General features: G+C 46.5%; 1 protein-coding gene across 11 annotated transcripts in view; it reads left to right on the top strand.

Moving 5' to 3' along the window:
- Positions 1-23424, top strand: part of LOC133350869 (neurofilament heavy polypeptide-like) — an 86458-nt gene that overhangs the window by 30000 nt on the left and 33034 nt on the right. For 9 of the 11 annotated variants that reach the window (XM_061565683.1, XM_061565688.1, XM_061565684.1 and 6 more), the window contains exons 7-13: positions 9351-9422; positions 18970-19059; positions 19405-19452; positions 21237-21329; positions 21901-21966; positions 22913-22960; positions 23068-23154. In XM_061565683.1, coding sequence (XP_061421667.1) covers positions 9351-9422; positions 18970-19059; positions 19405-19452; positions 21237-21329; positions 21901-21966; positions 22913-22960; positions 23068-23154 — 504 coding nt within the window. The remainder of the gene's footprint in view (positions 1-9350; positions 9423-18969; positions 19060-19404; positions 19453-21236; positions 21330-21900; positions 21967-22912; positions 22961-23067; positions 23155-23424) is intronic. The other 2 variants (XM_061565680.1, XM_061565685.1) reach the window with 2 other exon arrangements.

The raw sequence follows: 23424 nt of genomic DNA, 5'->3' as shown, positions 1-23424 counted from the left end.
AGCCGGAAAACTCATCGGAGAGTGGTACGGCACAACCGCGCAAGCCGACGTGGTGTACGTACGTATGTTGAAGTTCGTTGGCACCTTACGAAGCTGATCGTCGTAATCCGCATCGCAGCCTCTACTATAGTGTCAGGACAACCGCGTAAGACTTTTATTAATGGCAACAATTTACACAGATGCCTCAGCTACAGAGTCAGTCCATCTGAGGTCGCACACTAATACTTTTATCACAGATTTTATGCGGAAAATGAAAAATCAGGATGCATTTTTTTGTTTCACACAAAAAGGGCGTATTATGAGGGTGCCATTTTCTGCTGCTAGACCTGTGAAGGGGAATCTAATTGACACTTGCTTATAAAGCACCCAGACAGATCCGTCATCACCGATTTTTTGAGAGGGCGATGAACTGCTCTGACTGTCGAGCCCATTCATTTCTCATTCCACACAATTCTCCGCCTCGTCAGTGCGGTGGCGCATGCCTGGAGGCAGCAGCCAGGGTTGGTGGATCACCGCAACGAATGCGCTGAGTCTCCGTTCCCCTGCGCGTCGAAGTGCCATTCCCAGGCTCGTCAGCAGAAGGCAGTACAGCAAGTGGACTAATCGCCATCAGTTTCCATCTGTGCGGTTGCATCCTTGCATGCATGGCGTTTCTGTAGGCGCGTTGGTTTTCTCCCACGCGTAGTGTAAACGCTCATCATTAAGTGGCTGAAAAACATCTTAAATTAAAATAAATGCAGGACCCCACCTGCAAAAAAAACAATCTTACCACTCAGCAGTGGCTGGTTATCCTGGATGAACAAGAATCAGTCAAATGTTTCTCGTTGGATACGCCCGCGGTGAGTGACGCAGGAGGTGTCCACGCGCGTGTCATCTCGTCTCGGTGGGGCGCGATCGCACACTTGGCGGCCCCTCTCCCCCCCCCCCCGGCACTCGAGGCGTGCGGGGCGGTCGCGCTCGTTTCATGACGCTTTAAACAGCCCGCGGGGCTCGCGTGCCAAGCCTGGCGTGAAGTCTTCTGATTCGGTTTGCGGGGTCCTGAGTTTCACGATGCGCGTTTCCGACGTTTCTGCAAGCATGTGATGCTACGCCGTGCCAGCTCGCACTCTGCTCTTTTGTGTTTAGTTTGTTGCCCCCCCCTCCCACCCTTGCCGCCACACGTCCGATTAGCACGGTCGGCTACGTACGGCGCGAAAGAAGTTCAAACGCTCGCCCAGCCCCACGCGTACTTCGCCCCCTCGCCCACCCCTCTCTACCCCCACCTGTCCCCCTGCTACCGTGCATGAGGGGCACAGCCACTGTGGGTGGGTGTCGTGGGGTCTGGACACCCCCCCCCCCCTCCTTCAAATGTTGAGATATAGTACAAAAAACACCCACGCAAAACGTTTCGGACAAGAATCGTGGTATTTTTAACGTCCCGCGAGGCGACACGACCGCTGATTAATGCCCGGCGATGGAATCCTTTAAACACGCGGTAGCGCGCGCAGAATCTTTATTTGTTTTTATTGTCCTGGAGGAATCCGATGAGCTGTGAAGCTTTTTCACAGACGTCCAGTTGGGGCAGGTCAGCAAGTTACAAAAAAAAACAAAACAAAAACAAACTGTAGGAGTGTAAGCTAGAGAAGAAGAGGTAATCAAGTAACTGAAAAAAAATACAATATGTAACATGCCTATTCTTGGGTCTTTCGGTAAAGTCACATAGGTTCAAAGAAAATAACAAAAAATATTTTTTGTTCTTTTCAAGAATATAAATTCCTGCAGTCACGAAAGCTTTAAGTCAAGATGTAACAAACCTGTCAACCCCTTATCAGTGCCTACCTTATTACAGACCAGCTCAGACCTTATTGGTCACCCCGTGCCCTTTTAAATCTCAACGTTCATCCTACAAAGTCCCATCGCAAGGGAGAAACACAAACAAATAGACATCTTTTTGCCCGTATTGAAACGGCTGTACGCCGTATAGACCTGAAAACTCAATTTGCCTGTACAAGAATACGGGAAAAGCATATGGGTTGACACGTATGCTATAAGTACGAATTGCATAAATGCACAAATTCCTGCCGATTTTTCAACACTAAATGCAAGTTTGGGCAAGGCAGCAAAACAACAAAAACAGTCTCAGATCAAACCAAGACAACACACAGTCCCTCAATAAAATATGTACATTAATATTGAACTATGGATACACTGAGTAAGTAGCCAGCAGCGTTTGTGTTTATGCGGTATAATTATATTGCAGCATAACTTATCTTATCCCTGACACGGCGGGGCGGGGGGTGGGGGCGAACTTCACGGAACCCATCTGCGATGTGACCAATAACCACCGAGATCCACTCGCTAGTCCACTGTTCTTCATTCGCAAGGTCCGCGGGCCACTGGTGGCCTTTAGTACGGCCCCTGACGTACGCCCCCCCCCCCCAAATAATACACAACAAATGTGATAACACCCCACCCGCCCGTCCGTAATGCTGTCAAACTCCAATGATTTCAAATGTGTGGCGGTGTTCGCACTGACGATGTTTTACCCCCCTCTGAAAATGAGTGAAGGAGACTGGCGTTAGTCGGACACCACCAGCTTCCACAGTGCGTCTGAGCCCATTCTGCGCTCCCATCTCTTGACTTAAAGCTTTCGTGACTGCAGGAATTCATTTTATTTGGGTCTTTCGGTAAAGTCACGTAGATAGGTGCAAAGAAAATAGCAAAAAAATAACAAAAAACTACGACGTTTCGATCACAACGCGATCGATCATCATCAGGAGGAAAAAAGGGGGAAAGCTGCTGAGGCAGGCTGTTTATAAAGGTTTAAAATGGGTGTAGCCCAAGGGTCATAAACGAAGTTGGCGGGGCTAGTGATGTTAATGTGAGAAATTAGCACGTTAATGTAAGATTGGAGGGTGACCTCTACGACGAGTGTGTGGAGGTGGCTATGTTAATGTGAGAGATTGGCATGTTAATGTGAGAGATTGGCTATGTTAATGTGAGAGATTAGCTATGTTAATGTGAGAGATTGGCATGTTAATGTGAGAGATTAGCTATGTCAATGTGAGAGATTGGCATGTTAATGTGAGAGATTGGCTATGTTAATGTGAGAGACTGGCTATGTTAATGTGAGAGATTGGCTATGTTAATGTGAGAGATTGGCTATGTTAATGTGAGAGATTGGCTATGTTAATGTGAGAGATTGGCATGTTAATGGCAGATCGCAGAGCAGCAACGTCGAGCTCGACGAGCGAGGTGGCTGAGTTAGTGTGCGAAATTTAACCTGTTCATGTAAATCAGAGAGCCGAAAATAACAACTAACATCGGAAGGTGGTAGGATGGGAACATCACAGCCAGTTATGACTTAAACTGGTTGATAACGTCCTTGCAATGATTGCTCACAACTTCAATCTAGAAGATGGGTATAAACTGAGCAATCATTGCAAGGACGTTATGTGGACGTTATGTGATCAAAACGTCGTAGTTTTTTGTTAATTTTTTGTTATTTTCTTTTAACTTATCTACGTGACTTTACCGAAAGACCCAAAGAATATGAGCTCCTATCTCTGTGTAAAGACGACCTGACACGCTTCTCTTGAGATGGCGCTTTATTGAAGACACGTTCACTTGACATCAGGCGGAGACCCCACTACAACAGCCCCGAGTCTCCCGCGCATCTCCCCCTTATATACCAACCGAGGCCACGCCCCCCTTCCCGATCATTCTCGCTGACTCTGGACGCTCGCTCCACCGGCAGACTCCACCCTCCTCTTCCATCTCCTGACCACGCTCCCTTCTCGATCATTCCCGTAGCCACCAGTCCCTCCGCACTCACAACTGAAACCCCTGTCATTACCTCCCGTGGCCACTAGTGCATTCACACTGTAGGCTGACTCCCCTGTCATTACTTCCCGTGGCCACTAGTGCATTCAGACTGTAGGCTGACTCCCCTGTCACTAGTCCCATCACACCGCATGTAGACTCTACTGCCATTATATCTGCAACCTCCTCTTCCTGCATTCCAGGGTGGGGGGGGGGGGGTTTCTCAAACTGGACCACTTCTTTCTACTCCTAGGCTCTGTGTCCCCATTCATCACTCTCTTCAAATGCAAACGTTGTTTCTGCGTCTCGGGTATCAGATTAGTGGAAAATAACTTTTAAAAAACCTTAATCGCGATTCCACGGTGGAGGTTTTGAAACGCTTATTTCAGCTTTTTCTCACTTAGATCCTCTTGTGTCGTTGCGACATTGTGGCTTAGCCGCCCCCCCCCCCCCCCTTTTGAACGGAGCATTTGTGAGACCGATCAACTGCGAAGGATCCTGTCTCAGCGAGGGAGACACCGGGACAGTGAGGGATGGACAACAAAAGGAAAGATAACGAGAGAGAGAGAGAGGTGGGGGGGGGATAGTGGACAAGACAGCAGAACACAACGAGTGGAGTCGTAGCGATGGATTAAGGCTGGCACAGACACGGACACGCGCGTAGAGGAGCCCGAGATAGCAAGTGACAGAAAGCTATGCAAATACAAAGAGACAGAGACACACACACAGGCAGGCAGGCGAATAGAGGAATGAGCCAAGACTCAGCACGGACATGGACAGGCACGGCCTTTTGTATCGTGCCCCAGATTTAGAAACACCGTCGCACTAAGCACGGGTGCGCGAACGCGCAGGGCGATGCGAGCGGGCGTCCAACGACAGAGCTCGCACTCGGGGGGCTCATTCAGAGAGGTTGGGGGGCACGACGCCGGCACGTGAGTCGTGGCGGAGCAGGAGACCGAAGAGCCTGCCCCCTTCCTCCCCCTCCGATTAGAAATCCACGAAACACCTGCTAGCTAGCGACCCCCTCCCAACAAAAGCCACCGCCGCCCCTTGCCGCTTAAATTGCTGACATTTGCCAGCACGAGTCGGCGACAATAACACTGTGTAACAAAAAAAGATGTATTTTTTGTTGTTGGGTAGTAAGTGTTTTTTTCCAATTGCTTATGCCTCAAAAGTATAGAAAATGGCTATTATTCCCCACAAACTTTGCTTTTGTGACCAAGACTGATATTTAGAAATGTACCTATTTTCAATGAGAACACGTGGTGTGCATTTGTGTCTTTCCTTCACATAAAGTCGTGGTCACAAAAGCAAAGTTTGTGGGGAATAATAGCCATTTTTTGTACTTTTGAGGCATAAGCAATTAGGAAATAACACTTACGACCCAGGAACAAAAATCGTGGTACATCGTGTAATACGGGAGAGAGAAAGAGAGAGAGATTGCTACCGTCTCCACCGCGAAGTGTGCACGAGCAAATAGAAAAGTCCGCTCGCGATGCCGGCGGAGTAAGACATTTTAATCTAAAGCATTCAATTTTCACGGGCATGCATGCAATATATCCCCTTGTCGTGGATTGTGAGGACTTCTGCCTACGTACGGGATATAATCAGCTTCTTCTATTACGAATCCATTTTCAGTTCATCGCAGCATGCGGGCCCCCCCCCCCCCCCTCTTAAGACACAATAGCCTCGGCTGTGTGAGCTTTAGACCACCGCGGTTTCGCCAATCAGAATATCCCGATGTGTCGCTTTACTCGGGTACCGTAAGCCCCAGGATGCCCCGCATTTCCGTCTCATCTCATAAGCTATGCAGGGTTTGGCCCAATAAATTGCTTGGATGGAAGACCACGGAGAGAAACAGACCAACTACATTCGATTTTACGACCCACATTGAAGTTGGGGCAAAACCAATATTGTGGCTTGGAGATATCAGGGCAATCCGTTTTAAAGGGCCTTCCTTTGAAATTATTTATTTCGACCACGGCACTCGCGAATTATTGGACATTGAAGATTCTGAGTATACGTTTTCTTCTTTTTTCTTGCAACAAAACAGCTGTTAGGATGTTAAAACACCAAACTGAAACCTTTTACACGGAATCATGTCTGCAATACTTGTGGTCAGAAGGCAAACAAAAACGTACTCTGATAATATATGCATTGTCTTTGAAACTGATTGGTTCACACCAGAGACAGCTTTCTTTTGAGCAGATGCTAAAACGATGCCGCATTCAGTGACTCTGTGAAACCTCATGAATCCTGGCCAGAGACGGAGTGCGTTGTTACATCTACAACCTCAACTGTGCTGTTGTGCACATTCGAGTACTCGGATCAAAGTAGAAAATAACCCTCCTTTGCGCCAAACGCACCACTGTCGCCATAAGGTGGAACAAGCTTGTGATTAGACTAAATTTTGCACGCACATTTCATTGTAAATTCCATGACATTTGGCAGGTTACTGCGTGGCCAGTGGGAACTTAATGTCGATCGTGCATGTGAATGATCACGATGAGATAACGACAACAAACCACACCCAGCTGTGGAATCATGCAGTCTACCCGGCCTGGCCGGTTGGTCGGGTTATATTCGATGGAGCTTGCTTTGCTGTCTTGTAGAAATATTTGTGGGTTTTTTTGTGAAGATTCTGCACATTCTTAAAAATTGCGATTTTCCCGAATTATTTGCCGCATTGCACAATCTGCGTCGTCTCACGAGACCAAGAGTGCATTTAAATCTCTCGCAGAGCGGTGCAGCTCGTTCATGTTCGAGAGCGGGCCCATGGAAGCGAACACTACAGAGCTACCTCCGAGGTCCCTTCAATTGGCATAGACTGCAGAACTTTTCACCCGCATCTACTGTGGAGAGGGATGTTCGTCGCTTGCCATTATAACCATTATTTTCTATTCTTACAGCTTGAATTCAGTCAAATTAAACGCAGGAACAAATTTAATTTTGGTGCAGTCATAGAGATCATCGACTCTACGTTTGAGAATCTTATTTAATCACAAGTGGCTACCTGGATTTGAACCCAAGAGTTCAGGACTACCAGTCTCAGTGCTTCGACGCTGCAATGCCAAATCCATAAATACGGAGACATCACAGCGATACACTCCACTGCTCCTGACGCGGTTCGCTAGCTTGACCAACTGAATGTGAGATTGTAGTTGTTGTTCTGCATTCTACAAAAGCCATACAAAAGAGGAAGTGCTTTGATTTCTGAGCCACCTGGTCGCCTAAGCCACGCAACGGTGAAAGGGTGTTTAGAGCGGGAGAAGGGAGGTCTGGGGATTTTCAGGGCAGACTACGGGAGCAGGAAAAAAAGGTTAAACAAAGAAATGGGATGATTCCCAACAGAATTGTCTGGAAATAATATCGCAGGTAGTCAGTACATTTCCCATGTTTACACTTTACGCGAGTGCGACTGCATGCGTGACTTCGTCGCTAGTTCCTGATTCCAGCAAATGTGCAGCAGTCTACAGGCCGGATGTAAGGAGGGTGACTTTAGCAACAACTGCTTATGCAGTCACGCATGCAGTCACACCTAAATAAAGTGAAATATAGATTTTAAAGGCTGTGGAAACTTTAAAGCCTAATTCGTCCATTAGTTTTTATAAACAATTGGTTTGCGGAATAAATCGTCTAACCGATTCACCGATCCATCTTTGATTGCCCATCATTCCGCTTACACTGTAAACGTGAGAACTAAACACAGCCACCGTTAGCTTGTATTCGTACATGGCGGCTTGCCATCCTTTTCCACCTCCATGTGGCGATGGCTCTTTCCTAGCTTTATCCGACATTTACAAGCAGTCTCTAAACCTTTGTAAATAACTCTTTGATTGGTGTAGACCTACTGCCGGGTACGGAGACCTCCCCTACATTAACATTAGCTGCCCCGCCCATCTCTAAACCTTTGTAAATAACTCTTTGATTGGTGTAGACCTACTGCCGGGTACGGAGACCTCTCCTACATTAACATTATCTGCCCCGCCCATCTCTAAACCTTTATAAACAGCCTGCCTCAGCAGCTTTCCCCCTCTTTTTCACCTGATGACGATTGCTTGTGTTGCGATCGCAACGTCGTGATATTGTTATTATTATTATTTTTCCTATCGACGTGGCTTTACCGAAAGACCCAAAGAATATAGTTCTAAAGAAATTAGTTTTCAAAATTGCCTCTGGTCGGAATTGACAATCAATCACGCTGACCAATTGCTTCAGCTGCACGTTGTCTTTCTACTGTTCACTTATTCAAATCTTTAAACTCAACTCTTCGTGGCGCTGCAGTCGGACGATTGCGGTCCACCATAGAGGCACGGCATGAAAAGGTCATTTCAGGCAGTAGCTTCTCACAACCACAGTAATGTCATCCTCCCTCCTGACCGTACCCACCCCCACCGCCCTCACCACCACCACGACTATAACCCTCCAGGTTCCTTTTGTTTACAAAGCCACTCAATTCACATGCAAATGAGGCGCTCAGCACTGTGCTAATGTGCGTGTTGATTGTTCGATGTGGAACACTGGGTCATGGGAGGGGTGGCAGGGTCGGAATTTGAGAAATGCTCATGGAAGGCTTTCATTCATAAATGAATGAGCTAGCTAGCCAGGGAGCGAGTGAACGAATGAGCGAATGAAAACAACACTGATCCTCCTCCGGCTGCCAGTTCCCGATTCCGCCGTAGAATGCACTTGGTGTTTGTGCTGGAAAGAATACAGCAAAAAACGAATCGACCGCTTTTAGCAGAGTTAATTGACAGGAGCAATTGTTAGATACTGGGCTGGGCCTCAGCTAGATCTACTCGGCCTGTAGTGAATACCTGTTGTGTTGTGCTCAGCATTAGCACTCTGGGAGACAAGCACAGCTGGGCGTGTGTGCGTTGGCTGGCCACGATACTCCTGCAAAAATGCCATATACGCCTGCGTCGGCGGTGGTGGTGGTGCGTGGTGCGTGGGCAGCAGAAGGGCGATCGCCATTCTTAAGAGCAAATGTGCCGTGAAGAAGGGCTGTTGGCCGGAACGTTGCCTATTATGAAGTTTTAACTTTAACGGCAGTACTGTTGATGAATGTGTTGGGGTTTTTTGTTCCTTAATGGGTGCTCACTAACAGAATTTGTGCACTGAACAAGGCTCTGCGTGGCTTTTTGTGTACCTGTACACAGCTAATATGTGCACGTGTTTGTGCTTGTATTTGTGCGTGTTCATGCGTGTGTATATACGTTACAAAGGTGTGCGTGTGTGCATGTGTAGCCGTGGCGGAGTGGTTAGCACATCGTGCTACAAACTTTTAACACTGGATTCGATTCCCAGCCATGGCGAGCATCAGAGGAGAGTGATGTCCAAACGGTCGTGGGTCTCCCCTAGGCTGACTCAACCTTAAACGAGTATCGAGTGCAGTAAGTCGAGTGCAGTAAGGAGACAAAGGGAATGTGGTTCTCGCCACGCCATCACTCGTGTGTTTTTTTCTGGTCATAATAGGCACTGACCAACAGCACTCGCCCCAGCAGTCTGTGTGAGCTATACGGTTGGATCTTTGTCATTTCCTCTGCTAGGGTTCTCCATCAGAGCCCAAGAACCGAGCAGCACCAGCAGGCGTGAAGGATGCGGGATCGGCTGATGGATCGGTACTTATCTCCCCGCGAGCACCTCCCCCCACCTTTCGCCCCCTACCCCTCCACCAGCCCTCTCTACGCTCGCAATCACACAGCCTTGCTCTGTGTGTGTGTGTGCACGGCGCATCCGCCGTGAACCACCTATTCCATGCACTTCGTTCATGCTCACCATAGTTTAATTTCCTTCTTTCTGTTCCGCCACCATGCTGCCCGAATAATTGTGCTAGCGTGCTGCCCAAATCATTGTGCCATCATGCCGCCCAAATCATTGGACAGCATGCTGCCCAAATCAATGTGCCACCATGCTGCCCAAATCATGGGGCAGCATGGTGGCGCAGTGGTAAAGCTTGTATATATGAATGTTGAGCTTCTTTCACACCGTACATAGCCAACCGTGCCAATCGGAGGTGCGGGGGAAGGACAAGACGTGCCACCCAGCAATACGTCCCTGGGTTCGATTCCCAACTGGGGCACCATTTATGTGTGGAGTTTGTATCTTCTCCCCCTGTTCTGCATGGGCTTCCTCCGGGATCTCTGTTTTCCTCCCATAGCAAGAAAAACAAACAGAAACCAACAAACATACAAAGTGACTGGTATTGGCCAAAACATCCCAATTCTGAAGAAGAATTCCTGCAAATGACTTAAGTTGGATCACACACTGGAGCAGCGCCTTCCCCTCCTGTCAATAGTTGGCAGGACTCTACTGACAAAAAAAGATAATAATCGATTAATCAACACGTTGTTACACGCCTGTGAGCAGCGCTTTGCATTTTTTTCCCAAGAAAATTCCATTACCCATTCACGAAGCACCACGGGTGGTTGTCACATCTCGTCAGGGGAGACAGGAAAAGAAAAAAATCCAATAATGAGTTTATAAAACTTGAATGAAGCTAATTTATGTGCTTATTCAATTACGTAAATTTAGATTAGCGCACGTTGACATTTAATAAGAGGATTCACGGGTGGTGAGTGTTGGGTAGATTAATGTAGAGTTATTGAGATGCTGAGAGGAGTGGGCTTGTGCAGTGGTTTCCACGCCTGCGATAGGAACCAGGCAATCTGAATTCGATTCCCGGCCATAGCTAACACAACTTACGAGCTTTATCAACCCGCACTGACCAGTACGGTGAAGTATGGGCAAACAACCTCCACAACAAACCGAGCATGGGGGGGGGGGGGGGACCTTCATCCAGCAGTGGATTGACAAAGGGCAAACGATTTTTTGGCAAATTTGCAAAACGCATACTGTGTACAGCTACGTGTGCATTGGCACCTGCTTTGGTCATATCAAAATGTCACAGCACCGAGGCACACACACACACACAGTCCCCTTTGACAACGCACCTCGTTCTGGTGCATTCACATTTAAATTCATTACACTTGAAAATGTGTGCAATGAGATACGCTGCCCATAGCGAGCAGCTCGCACTCGCACGGCGCACACGCGTTTGAATTGCACACGGAGACGAATCATTCCCCCTCATTCGCCCTTGCTGATTGCCAGGGAAGTGTCTTGTTAGTGAGCGCCTATTAAGGCTGGCACAGTAGACAAGGGGATTTTTGGGCCTGGTTCACACGTCACTGTCGTCGTGGTTTCCCCAGTGGCGTTGTTCACATTGTGCCCGGTGCACAGTCAGATTAAGGCAGGGGGTTCCTCGCGGGAGCAGCCCCCCCCCTCTTTCCCCGCTCCCCCCTCCGTTCCTCCACTTTGTCGGACTATCATTTGTGGGCAGGTCGCTTCTGAAAAAGAGTTATATGGCTCAGTGAGCCTTACCTGGTAAAATCAATTCGTTTAGTTTGAAATGTACTACTCTAGCACTGTAATGCAGCCTATATATGTATTTTGGTAATTAGGCCGTGTAACGTCACCATGTGTAATTTTACCAGTAATGTGCCTTGATATATCACATTTAAACACAATAATTGAAATAAGCATATATGTATGTTGAACTTCTTTCGCACCATACATAGCCAACCGTACTAATCGGAGGTGAGGAATAACCATGAGGTGTTTGGCATCGAGTATGCGTGGTGGTAAAACTCTATAAACGTAATAAGTTTAAGAGACAGTTAAAATCCTCAAAAGCTCTGTTACAGTCCCGGGCCCCCATCAACCTTAATCCAGCCCTAAGCAGATGCATTACTTATTTTCGGCTGAGTTGACCCAACGGAGGCCCAGAGCAAATTCAGATTCTATATTTCAGAAAAAAACTTTTGTTATGCGTCGTGCCAGGAATTGAATTCGGTTCGTTGAAATCAGAGCGCGGTGTCCTAATCACGCAGCCACTCTCACGGGGATACATAAGAAACACACACACAAGAAACAAACACACGCACACACCAGCGCACACACACACTCACAGAGGCAACAATAACGCTCTGTTCCTTTGCAGTACTGCAAGGCCTTTTCATCCAATAATTAGGGAAAGCCAATTGCGGGGCGCCCATAAACGAAATTACTCATCAGGGCCACGTGCTGCCCCGAAGCAAAGCCTCACCGCCAAAGGCTGCTTCGGGCCGATACAAATTAAACGCTGTCGGAGAAAGTTAGTTTAAGTCCCTGTTGAGGATTTTTTTTTATCTGCTGCCTATTGCAGGTGGGGCAGTACCTGGAAGCAGAAAGCATTGTTCTTTGAATGCTTTTCGATGAAGGATGAAAGCGGTATTTGCGTTCACTCTGTCCAGGGGGGTCATGATACCTCTCGATGCTGCTGCTGCGTTGGCAGTGGTGGACAAGCACAATTAACAACAAAAAACTCATCACATTTGTTAATAACGCTGTGAGCTGACAAAAAAGAAAAAGGCAACATTTCAGGCAATAATGACCCTTCTTCACAGCACTCTATCTCTCTGGCCTACTCTGTGTGCTCTGAAGAAAGGCCAGTTCCCAAAACGTCAGTCTACTATATACTTTGTATTTTATTTTAGAAGGCAGTGTTATTTATGCAATTGTTGCTGTCGTTGTTGCATTAATCAAGAGGCGATGGCATCGCGTTAAGTACTTCCGAGGACAAATGCACGTTGGAACGCGTTGCGGAAGCCATGCATATGCACGGCTCTTCTTCATTGTTCTTGTAAATGACGGTTGGCCGCTTTTGGGCTTCGTCGCTGATGATATTCCAGGCTTTCGCAGAAACACAGAGCGTTTTAATATTGGACTGCAAGTCATGTCCACTTATCATTATCATGGCCCTTATTAAATCCACACTGCCGCCCATATGGGAGCATTCAAGCGGTGTGCTCTGACAGCATTCATAAGCCTGCGTATTTTTGCAGATTCAGGAATTATTTTGCAATAAAGTCCATTGTGGGGAGGTAGATAAATTGTTCCAGAAATAAGCAAACATTATGGTTTATATATGTAAGCACATTTGTACCTACGTACGTACGGGAATGTGCAAACTTGTGTACGTGCGTGTGCGTGTGCATACTGAGCAGCAGTGGTAAGCACACTCGAAAGCACACTGATTGGCACACTGCACTGTTAAGTAGGCAAACTGAGTTCAATTCCCAGCCTGGGCTTACTCATATACAGAGGTGTGTGTGTGTGTGGGGGGAGTGGTGACAAAGTGGTTCGCGAATTGCGCTGAGCCCCGCAAAAGGGGTTTGATTCCCGGCCATGGCTCACATGAGTGGTGAAGGATATCTGATCGGTCCTGCGCCTCACCTAGGCCGAATCCACCTTAACTAGGTGTAAACACCAGCACAGGGGAGACAAAGGCAGCCCCGTGTGGTGCTCAGACACCACCACATGTGCCAACCTAAACAGGCGCTCGCTAACAAAACTTGCCACAACAGTTTATGAGATGGTATCTTTTGTCAGCACATATGTGTGTCCATTTGTTTTTCTTATTTATATCGTAACCTGACCTGGGATTGCCTTGTGCGCCGCACCAGCCTTAACAAAGGTTCTTGCTAATTGCCCCAATGCAGAAGTCTCTCTGGCTAAGTGGGAAAGTGTTTGACTCTGTGCGTTGAATTGGATGCGTCGAGAGAACAGAAGAGGGGTAAAGGGCACAGCCCTGCAATTGCTTGCACACACCGCTGCTGTCGAAAGGACCGTCTTTAGAGGGAGCTCCAGAGGGACATTTTTGGCCTACTCCTCCATGCAGGCCAGACATTTTTGAAGAGGTGAAGGGGGGAGTGTACCCACGCTTTGCCCCACCGTCCGTGACCTGCCGGCCAGCTGACTGTGGTAGTGCCCGTGTATAATGCTCGGTGGACAGAGACGGGGAGAGGTGGATGGGGATTTAAGACACTTTCCCCCATTGTTTAAAATACGACGCCGGGAGATCGAATCAAACCGCCGATCTCTGATTTGCAAGTCCCGATTGCTAACCATTACAGCGTCAACGGAATGTCACGCGGTTATGATCTTCCGTAATGGAGAGTAGCCGAATCGGCCCCATCCGTGGCAGTTTTCTGGCTAATCTTTGCAATGCATTTCACAAACACCCGAGCAATAATTGAGTCATTACGGCGTAAATTGTCGCAGCGCAACACTGTGCAGCGATGACAGCCCTAATTGCTTTGTGAGTACAGTACCGAGTTGTGCGAGTTGTGCGAGCAGTGCGTGTGATCTGGGCGAGCAACTCGGCGGTGGAACCTCGCAAAAACGCGTTGAAATTAATTCCCAAGATAAAAACTCCCCCTCTCGCCCGCCGACAATCAAATGGTAGTCGTAATATTTTACTTAGACTGCTGGAGGAGGAATCCGATGAGCTATGAAGCTCTTTTTTGCAGATGTCCGATATGGGCGGGTCAGCAAGTTACAACAGCAAACAATGCAAAAGAGAGAAAAGAGTAAGCAACTCACTGACATCTTTTTTTATTTAAGTCCGAATTATCAAGCTTGGGCAAGGCACAAAACAACAACAAAACAGTCCCAGAACACACCAAGATAACGCCACACAGTCTGCCAATGAAATGGCACATTAATAACCATAGGCGCCTGCCTTTTACACACCAGTGGATAGTCAAATGCATTTATTCGGTGTGGCCCGATAGCTACGCTGGTTATGTTGACTACCACCACGCCAGATGCAAGAGTTCAGTGGGTCACCTAGTAATCGTGCCACCCATGAAACTCCACTGCACGTCGCGTAGCTGATTTAGATCTCCGTGAGATATTTCACAAAATATGGACCGCTGTGTACTTGGGCCATCGCCAAAATCCACAAAAATTGGAAATTACTCCCCAAATAAATTGCAAAACAAATGAGTAATGCCACCTATCTATCCGTGGGCAAGAACCTCATGTCCTGAGCCACGATGGCATCTCGGCCAAATCTGCCGCTGGGTAATAAGACGATTTCTAGACGAGCGTACGAACGAATGCACGCGAGCATGCGGGCCGGCACAAATTTGCGCGAAGAGGGCCATTTTGAGGGTCAGCAATTGCGACGACGGCGTGCACGCCACGCATCGCCGAGCGTCAACATTTGTTTTCTTCTTTTGACGAGCGGCACGCGGACCCGTCACCTCGCCCCCTTTGGCTTCCGACGCCGCACTGCGGCACGAACTCCCCGCGAGAAAAAGTCCCACGCGAAAAAACGGGGCACTGTCATCATTTTTTCTTTCTTTCTTCAAATCACAGAACATTAATGAGAATATTGTGGACGAATTAAAATAAATAAAAGTGTAAAATAAATTTAACGCTTCGTTAGGATTGACGAGGAAGCGGCTGCCCGCTTGGGTTTGTTTGCTCGGCCTCCCGTACAATCACGGAGGATTTTCGCAGCGGCAGCACGGGAAGTGTACATCTCATCAGCTTAGACCGGGCCCCTGCGGATGTGACGACGCGGCTGCTCACTAACCCACAAAGACTCATGCGGGGGAGTGATTCTTTGGGTTGCGGACGTGTTCTGAGCAATAGGGGGTGGCGGGCGGGGGGAGAGGTGAGCGGAGGTCAAACTGCCGCATGACCTCTTCCACTCCACGCCTGCAGTGCAACTCCCTTTCTTTGTTTGTCGCTGGAATTAATAAAAAAGTTACGATCGAGAAAGGCGCCGCCAAACCCTATCAGATGACAATAATGGAACGGTTGTTGCTGTAGTGATCGTATACAGTGAATAACTGGTGAAGTCATAATTAAGGTCTAATGTCAGACACTGACTTCGGAGTCGCTATACGATCATAATATAGAGAGTGTTAATTACTGCATTTCATAAATGAGGTGTTGTTTATATTTGACGAAGTATTTAACTGGAAAAGAGGATAGTGTGTGATATTAGTGGAGGAAGACGTCAACAATGCTAATTATGTGTGTTTAGTCTTCTCAAAACGCCGTGGAATTTGTAACGTGCACAGCTTTCGCGGGGAAACCAGAGACACGCGGGAGGGCGGCCTGAAACCAGCGGCAACAATTTCCCAAGCTCTGGGGTCCTATATTGCGATGTTTGTTCAAAGTCAAATTCTCCGTGCTGATCAAACTTCCCATTGGCACAGTTGGCTATGTATGGTGCGAAAGAAGATCAATTTACAAACAGTCTAATTCCGCGTTGGAAAAATGTAATATCGTCGTCATGATCGTCTGCACTCATGCACACAGGGTCGTGACTCCCGGTGTTCGAGGCATCTTGAGTTTGTAACCTTTGCACAAAATACCACTTATACCGGCTTTGCCTGTTGCCTACCATGAAAGCATTCGCGTATATATATATGTAAAAGAGTATATATTTCAAATTCCAAATAGCTATTGTGGAAAAATTGAATGCTTTTGGCCTTTAGAAAAAAAAACTACTGCAAGCTCCCGCGAGTGATATTTTATTTCCTGTTGTGCGAGGGGGTGCGTTTTCTTTTTCGATTTTCTAAAATACTATTATTTAATCAGGAAATAAATAAGAAAAGAAGGTGAAATGCCCCCTGGAAGAGGTACTTTGCCCGCACAATTATTTACTCCGGCATTTCTCAAACCCCGGCCTCCACCTGCCACCGCCTTCTCTTTACCTTTCAACGTTCATCAATCTCCTTCAGTCTCGAAAGAACAAAGCCAAACAAATAAATGATGTTTCCATGAAATGACTTTATTACTTAGAGGTAGCCAGGATGTGGCAATGCAGACATGTGTTCCTGAATCTATCTGTGTGGGAGTTGTGAGCGTGTGTGTGTGTGTATTTTAACCAGGTATTCCGATTCCCTCCCGCCAGCCGAACACTCACTTAATATAATTTTCGATTTAAAGCTTTTGTGACTGCAGGGATTCATCTTCTTGGTTCTTTCGGTAAAGTCACGTAGAATGGAAATAATAAAATAATAAAACTAAAACATAATAAAATAAAATAATATAATAAAACATTTTTCCTTTTTTATTATGTTTTAATTTTATTCCTTTATTATTTCCATTCTACGTGACTTTACCGAAAGAACCAAGAAGATGGATATAATTTGCCAAATATTCCAAAGCAGGACCCTCTTAAAAAATAGTGTTAAGATTCAGTGAGGGTTTCCTTCGTAAAGGGCATTATAAAGCACGTAATGACGACTCATTTAATTGATTAAATGCAATATTTACACTCTCAATACATGAATCGAATCATGCATATGGCACTCTGAAGCTCATTGTTCGTTCTGCTGCGCCTTATACACACGTGGTGGTGAGGCGTTAACTCCCTTGCCTGTATATTTGGATTTAAAGCTTTCGTGACTGCAGGGATTCATATTCTTGGTTCTTTCGGTAAAGTCACGTAGAAGGGAAACAATAAAATAATATAAATATAAAACAATAAAAATTCTCACGACGTTTCGACTGCAACACAAGCAATCGTCATCAGGTGTGAAATCCAATTTTATTGCTGTGGATTTCACACCTGATGATGATTGCTGTGGATTTCACACCTGATGATGATTGCTTGTGTTGCAGTCGAAACGTCGTGATAATTTTTATTGTTTTATATTTATATTATTTTATTATTTCCCTTCTACGTGACTTTACTGAAAGAACCAAGAATATGTATATTTGGAGTTTGTGTGTTCTCCCCGTGGCCGCATGGATTTTTCTCCAGGTCCTCCGGTGTTCTCCCCCTAGATTTAGAAATATACATTTAGAGTATATGGTTGCTTTACATTTCCACATGATAAGCCACTTCGTTGAGCTATCATTTGTGGCCAGGTCGCTTCTGAAAAAAAGAGCTATATAGCTCAGTGGGCCTTACCTGGTAAAAAAAAATATGTAAATAAACAATATTGCATTGTCGCCTGACACATATGCAAATGCATCTAACAAAACATTCCAAATTATACTATAAATGGACGAAACACATTGATTCTGAATCATGACAACACGTTGAATCTCTGGGAAAGGGCACTGGGTTTCAGGATGAATGGCTACATGTGCATTTATCAATCCACTGCTGGATTAGGGCCTCCCCACACCCACCAATCATGTCAGTGCAGGTTGGTGAACGTCAACTGTCAAATGCCTAATTATAATATTTTTTTTTATATCTATAAGATCGTGCATGCCTTTTCGGTTACCTTCTTAGTTCTTTCGGTAAAGTCACGTAGGTAAAAAATAAAATTAAAATTAATAAAATAATAAAATCACGACGTTTCGGAGGCAACACAAGTCTCCGTCATCAGCCAGATTTGCTGCATCAAGCAGCAAATCTGGCTGTGACGTCGTGATTTTATTATTTTATTTTTATTAATTTTAATTTCATTTTTTACCTACGTGACTTTACTGAAAGAACTAAGAGTATGAATCCTTGCAGTCACGAAAGCTTCAAATCTAGAACACGCAGGCACATCTGGCAAATGCTGGGAAACTTGGGACGCCGGGAATTCAACTGCTTCATCCGCATTTCCTCTGTTATTCTGCACGTTGTTCAAACGGCTCTAATCAATGCCACTCCACCAACCCCGCAACCTCCCCACCCCCTCCGCTCGCTTCGAGACGTGGAGGTGTGAGATTAGGAACCCCTAACACCGCCCACCAGTGCGCCTCACGCCGTTGAGCAAGGCCTCTCTGCGGTTCCGTGCCGAGGCGCCGGTGTTCTGGGACACAAAGAACTCGCCGGCAGTGAACAGAAATTACGTTTTGCAGACGGCGGCACTTGCTGGTATAAATACAGTGTACCGTATTCTCCAGATTACAATACAAGCACTTTCTACTCCCGCCCCCAACACCCCGCCGATGTATTTTAAAGCAAAATTATGGGATGCGGCTTTCCTTTCCGTCTTATAAGCCGGAGAATGTGGCATTTGTGTGTATGTATGTTGAACTTCTTTTGCACCGTACGTAGCCATCCGTGCTAAGCTAGACTATTTTTTTTTTCACCAGGGCCCCAGCGTGTCGTAATCCGGCCCTGGTCATAACATCTGTCCACGCGCCCTCTAATCCGTACCTGGTGCCTCCAGCATTCCCATCTCTGCCTCTTGTTTATCTCCCTTTTGTCTCGGTATTTTGTGTCTCTTTACATCTCGCAAAAGCCTCATCTCTCCACGAGCCGTAGCTCGGCAAACCACGGACTGCCAGTGGAATTGACTCTGCCCCATGAAATGTACGAGTTTGAGGAGTAACGTGGAGTTGCCGATGTGGTTGCGTGTCTTGGTTGAGCAGGCAGAAGAGAAAGCGAGCGAGAAGGACGTGGTGAGCACCGCCTCTGCCGACAGCAAGGAGAACCCCTTGAGAAAGTTCTTCACGCAAATGGTGACCGAGTCCGTACTTCTCCACCACATACATCTCATGCCTGCTCACCGCCTCACTGCCACACTGACTGCCACTCAATCCTTCCCGCAATGACTCACCACCTCGTAGACCACCGCTCAAACTGTCTCTCAACATCTCGGTCACAGGGACCATCACTCAAACCGTCTCTCAACATCTTGACACCATCATTCATTGATCTTAACATCTCACCAACACTTGGTCACACCTCAGACCACTTTTCAACATCTCACCAACACGTAGATCTCCACCCAGTCTATCTCCGAACAGCTTTACTAACACTTGACCACCACTCAGACCCACTCTCAACGCACACTGTTTCCGCAGTCCAAGAAGGAGGACGATCCCAGCAAGGAGGAGCCGCCTAAAGCCGAGGTGGGTACTCATTCTCACCGTACCGAGCACGCGCTAATTACTGATTTCGGTTTGGCATCATGTTCGACTGGTGCTTCTTGAGTCCGTGCGCTACGTTGTATCTCCATCACTGCCTAAAGTTAATAGTGACCAGAAGCTGAGCTTGGAGAAAATGTTGGTGAGTAAGCTTGACGAAAGCCGTTGTGAATGCTACACTATGGGGACCTCATTTGCCAGTAAAAATATGATAATTGGTTCTTTACCCTTCTATCTGGCAACAAAACTGACACCTTTTTGCAAGGAGTCATGTTTGCATAGACCGCAATACCTGCAGTCATAAATACAAACAAAAGACATAACTCTGATAATGTGCACTGTCCTTGAAGTTGATTGGTCCACACCCGAGACAGCTTTCCTTCGAGCCTAGTCTCATATGGGTTGGACCAGATGACGCCAAAAGGCGTCATCTGGTCGTTGTGAATGCTTTTCATTCGACGGTGTGTTTGTTCCCTGTTTTCCCTTTGCCTTAAGCCAATTTGTTTAGAATTCATGACATCTGGTTACTTTCCCTTTCGGTAAATTACAATCCATTTCTCAGCTACTTCGCTTTCTTTTCTTAGCCATATTCGAATTCGTATTAAATTATTGTAAAATAAGGTCTGTAGATTTGTCGTATATGTTTTTGTTGTTGTAATAATATTCTGTTGTATTCTAAATGACTTGACGATGTAACCCTACACGCAATAAGTCACTTTGTTGAGCTTCCTTGTGTGTTTACACCATTGGAACCTCATTTGCCAGTAAAAAATATGATAATTGTATTTTTTACCCTTTTATCTGGCAACAAAACTGACACCTTTTTTACGAGGAGTCATGTTTGCATAGACCTGCGCCTTTTGGCGTCATCTGGTCCAACACCATGTGAGACTAGGCTCTAAGGAAAGCTGTCTCGGGTGTGGACTAATCAACTTAAAGGACAGTGCATACATTATCAGAGTTATGTTTTTTGTTTGCATTCCGACTGCAGGTATTGTGGTCTATGCAAACATGACTCCTCGTAAAAAAGGTGTCAGTTTTGTTGCAAGAATAAAAGGGTAAAAAAAAACAATAATCTTCCATGTGTGGTCAGTTCGCTTCTGAACAATCAGCTGATAGCTCAGCTGGCTTTACTGCTGGATGAAGGCCTTCACAAGCTGTCACCATCCCTCATTGTTGCTTGATGCAACAACGGCATCTAACTCTTGAACCATGAGCTCATGTCATCAGTCCATCTCCTCAGAGGAAGTCCTCTTGGGCATGATCACTCCTTTGGCTGCCACTTCATCATGAGAGTTGTCCACCGCCCATCATCATCATCATCACTCTTAACGACATGTCCTGCACAAGTCCGCTTACTTTTTTGAAGTCAATATGATGTCTCCAATTTGCGTATGTTCTCCGGTTTACGTGTTGGTCGTTCTGTCTCGGTCTAATTCCAAGCGTGTGATACAAAATGTACAATTCGTAAATGTTGGGATCTCTGCTATTGGTGACTGTTGCACTGTATATCCGTGGCCATGAGCACTGCTAGTGGATAATGCTATCTGAGCCCGTATTGGGCCTTCTGAAGGCATACAAAGTGAGTGCCTGTGGTCAACCTTCAGAAGTGGAGAGATGAAGGAAGCGACGCCATGAGCCTGGTCACACCAACACCTTGTGAGCTGTGCCGGCTTTAACAGGCCACTGCTCAGTGCATCGATGTTGGTCCCCACAGTGCTTAAGGAAGGCTAAAGCAGGGGGGAACTTTGCTTTGTTGGCCTCCGCAGAAGGGGGAGAAGAGTGAGAAGAGCGAGACAGTTGAGAGCCGAACCTCCGCAGAGGCCAAGGAGAATCCCGTCAGCAAGTTCTTCCGAGAGCTGGTAACAAGGCCCCCCATGGCTCTCCTCGTGCTTTTGCACCCCGGTTCTCAAACCACCACCGACACCATCTCCTTAGAAGGACCGCTTGGCAGAATAACGACCCGTATTCGTAATGAGGGTACCGACTCAATTGAGGGACCTCTTTTTTTTTTTGCAAGAGATTTGTCCGCAACCCTGAGATGGAAACAAATACGGCAAAGACTAGACGCTCCCATTGTGTGAACAAGACTCGCAGAAAGCTTTTTTCGGCGAGGAAAAAAATAACGCAACGCAATTATAAACAGTGGAAGCTGGATACGAGCACACCTGATGTAAACACTGTTCTGATATAAGCAACACATTCATATGTTACACTGGTGGAGGGAAGACGATGGGCAACTTCCGATGCCCGCGCACTACTTCAGATACAAGCACAGCTGGTCTTGCTCCCAGCGGGGGTTGCTTATGTCCCTTTTTTTTCACGGTATTAAAAATAAATAATGTAACATTAAATATTCATACAATACATGTCCATTCCAAAGCACACTGGAACAAGAGCATCCTCTCACACACCCTGTCGATGTGTCCACAGTCCATCAAGGACGACAGCTCCACAAAGGACGACAATTCTGCCAAGGAGAAGCAGGCCAAGGCTGAGGTGAGGCCACGATGTCTAAATGCCACCATCGCCACAAACTCGTGATCTCACATGGCACCACGACGCCACAATGTGCATAACTTTGCAAACACTGCTGCTGGAGTGTCAGGTAAAGGCAAGCTTCTTGTACACTGACGTCATACGCTCGTGAACTCAACCGCTGACAGATTAATTCGCTGTGCACCATCTTCATGTTAGACTTGTGTTGTGTTGAGCGTGATATGAATGTTAAATTACGACAATGGTGACGATAACTACGATCAAAAACACCCTGAATGTGCCGGATCCCGTCAAATCTCGGAACCTAAGCAGATTTGAGCCTGGTTTGTACTTGGATGGGTGACCGCCAGGGCGTCGGCTATAAGATGTGGCCAGGATATGGAAATGTTCAGTGTCACCCCTTAAAATCACCATAAAATACACACACGGAGTTATAATTTCGTAAATCCTATTACCAGTTGCAACCTTCGGGTGTCCATATGAAAATATGAAAATGTTTAGTAATTTTGCACAATCGATCTCCATGTAAGTATTCATTAATTGGCCGATAATTATCGATAATTATCGGCCAATATAATGAATTAGCCAATAAATGAATTGGCCGATAAATAAATAACACCTCAATGTGTAGAGGACCACAGAGCTGGGCTGGGGTGGGTGGGGGGGGAGAGCCCTCTCTCTCTTCGAGAGTTAGCGAATAACTGTGCGGTGCTTTACAAGTGGAAATTATTATTCATTGTATGTACGTATGTTGAACTTCTTTTGCACCGTACGTAGCCAACTGTACTAATCGGAGGTGCGGATTATAACTATTTTTTAAAAGGGGTAATCGTCCCACGATTTGCAAATATCCCCCGCAATTGTGTTAAGAGAAGATATTCGTCTGTATATTTAGGTGTGAAGTAGCCAAACTGAGATTGTAATGCAATCCTTGCGCTTGTGTCAGCAGCCCAAAAAAGAGGAGCCGGGCAGAAAGGCAGACGTCGCAGCCGAGGTGAGGCCTAACCCTAAATCAGTCGTTACCATTCATTTACTTTATTTCTGCCACAGTAAAGAGACAGAGCTTAGGCGTGTTACTGAGCGGGTCGTCTGTGCGAGCAGGCCGGAGGGAATACGAGCGAGAAAGTGGAGAGCAGCACCACGGCGGAGACCAAGCAGAATCCCGTCAGCAAGTTCTTCCGAGAGCTGGTAACAAGAACCCCACGGCTCCCCTCATGCTTTTGCACCCCGCTTCTCAAACCACCACCGAGACCATCTCCTTAGAAGGACCGATTGGCGGAATAACGACCCGTATTCATAATGAGGGTACCGACTCAATTGAGGGACCTCTTTTTTTTTTGCAAGAGATTTGTCCGCAACCCTGAGATGGAAACAAATACGGCAAAAACTAGACGCTCCCATTGTGTGAACAAGACTCGCAGAAAGATTTTTTCGGCGAGGAAAAAAATAACGCAACGC

This window comes from Lethenteron reissneri, chromosome 35, assembly GCF_015708825.2.
Source record: "Lethenteron reissneri isolate LAM-NWPU_2019-01 chromosome 35, ASM1570882v1, whole genome shotgun sequence".
In the NCBI taxonomy this organism is placed as follows: Eukaryota; Metazoa; Chordata; class Hyperoartia; order Petromyzontiformes; family Petromyzontidae; genus Lethenteron; species Lethenteron reissneri.
Note: the sequence above shows the minus strand (reverse complement) of the source record. Positions and strands in the feature narration are given on the sequence as shown.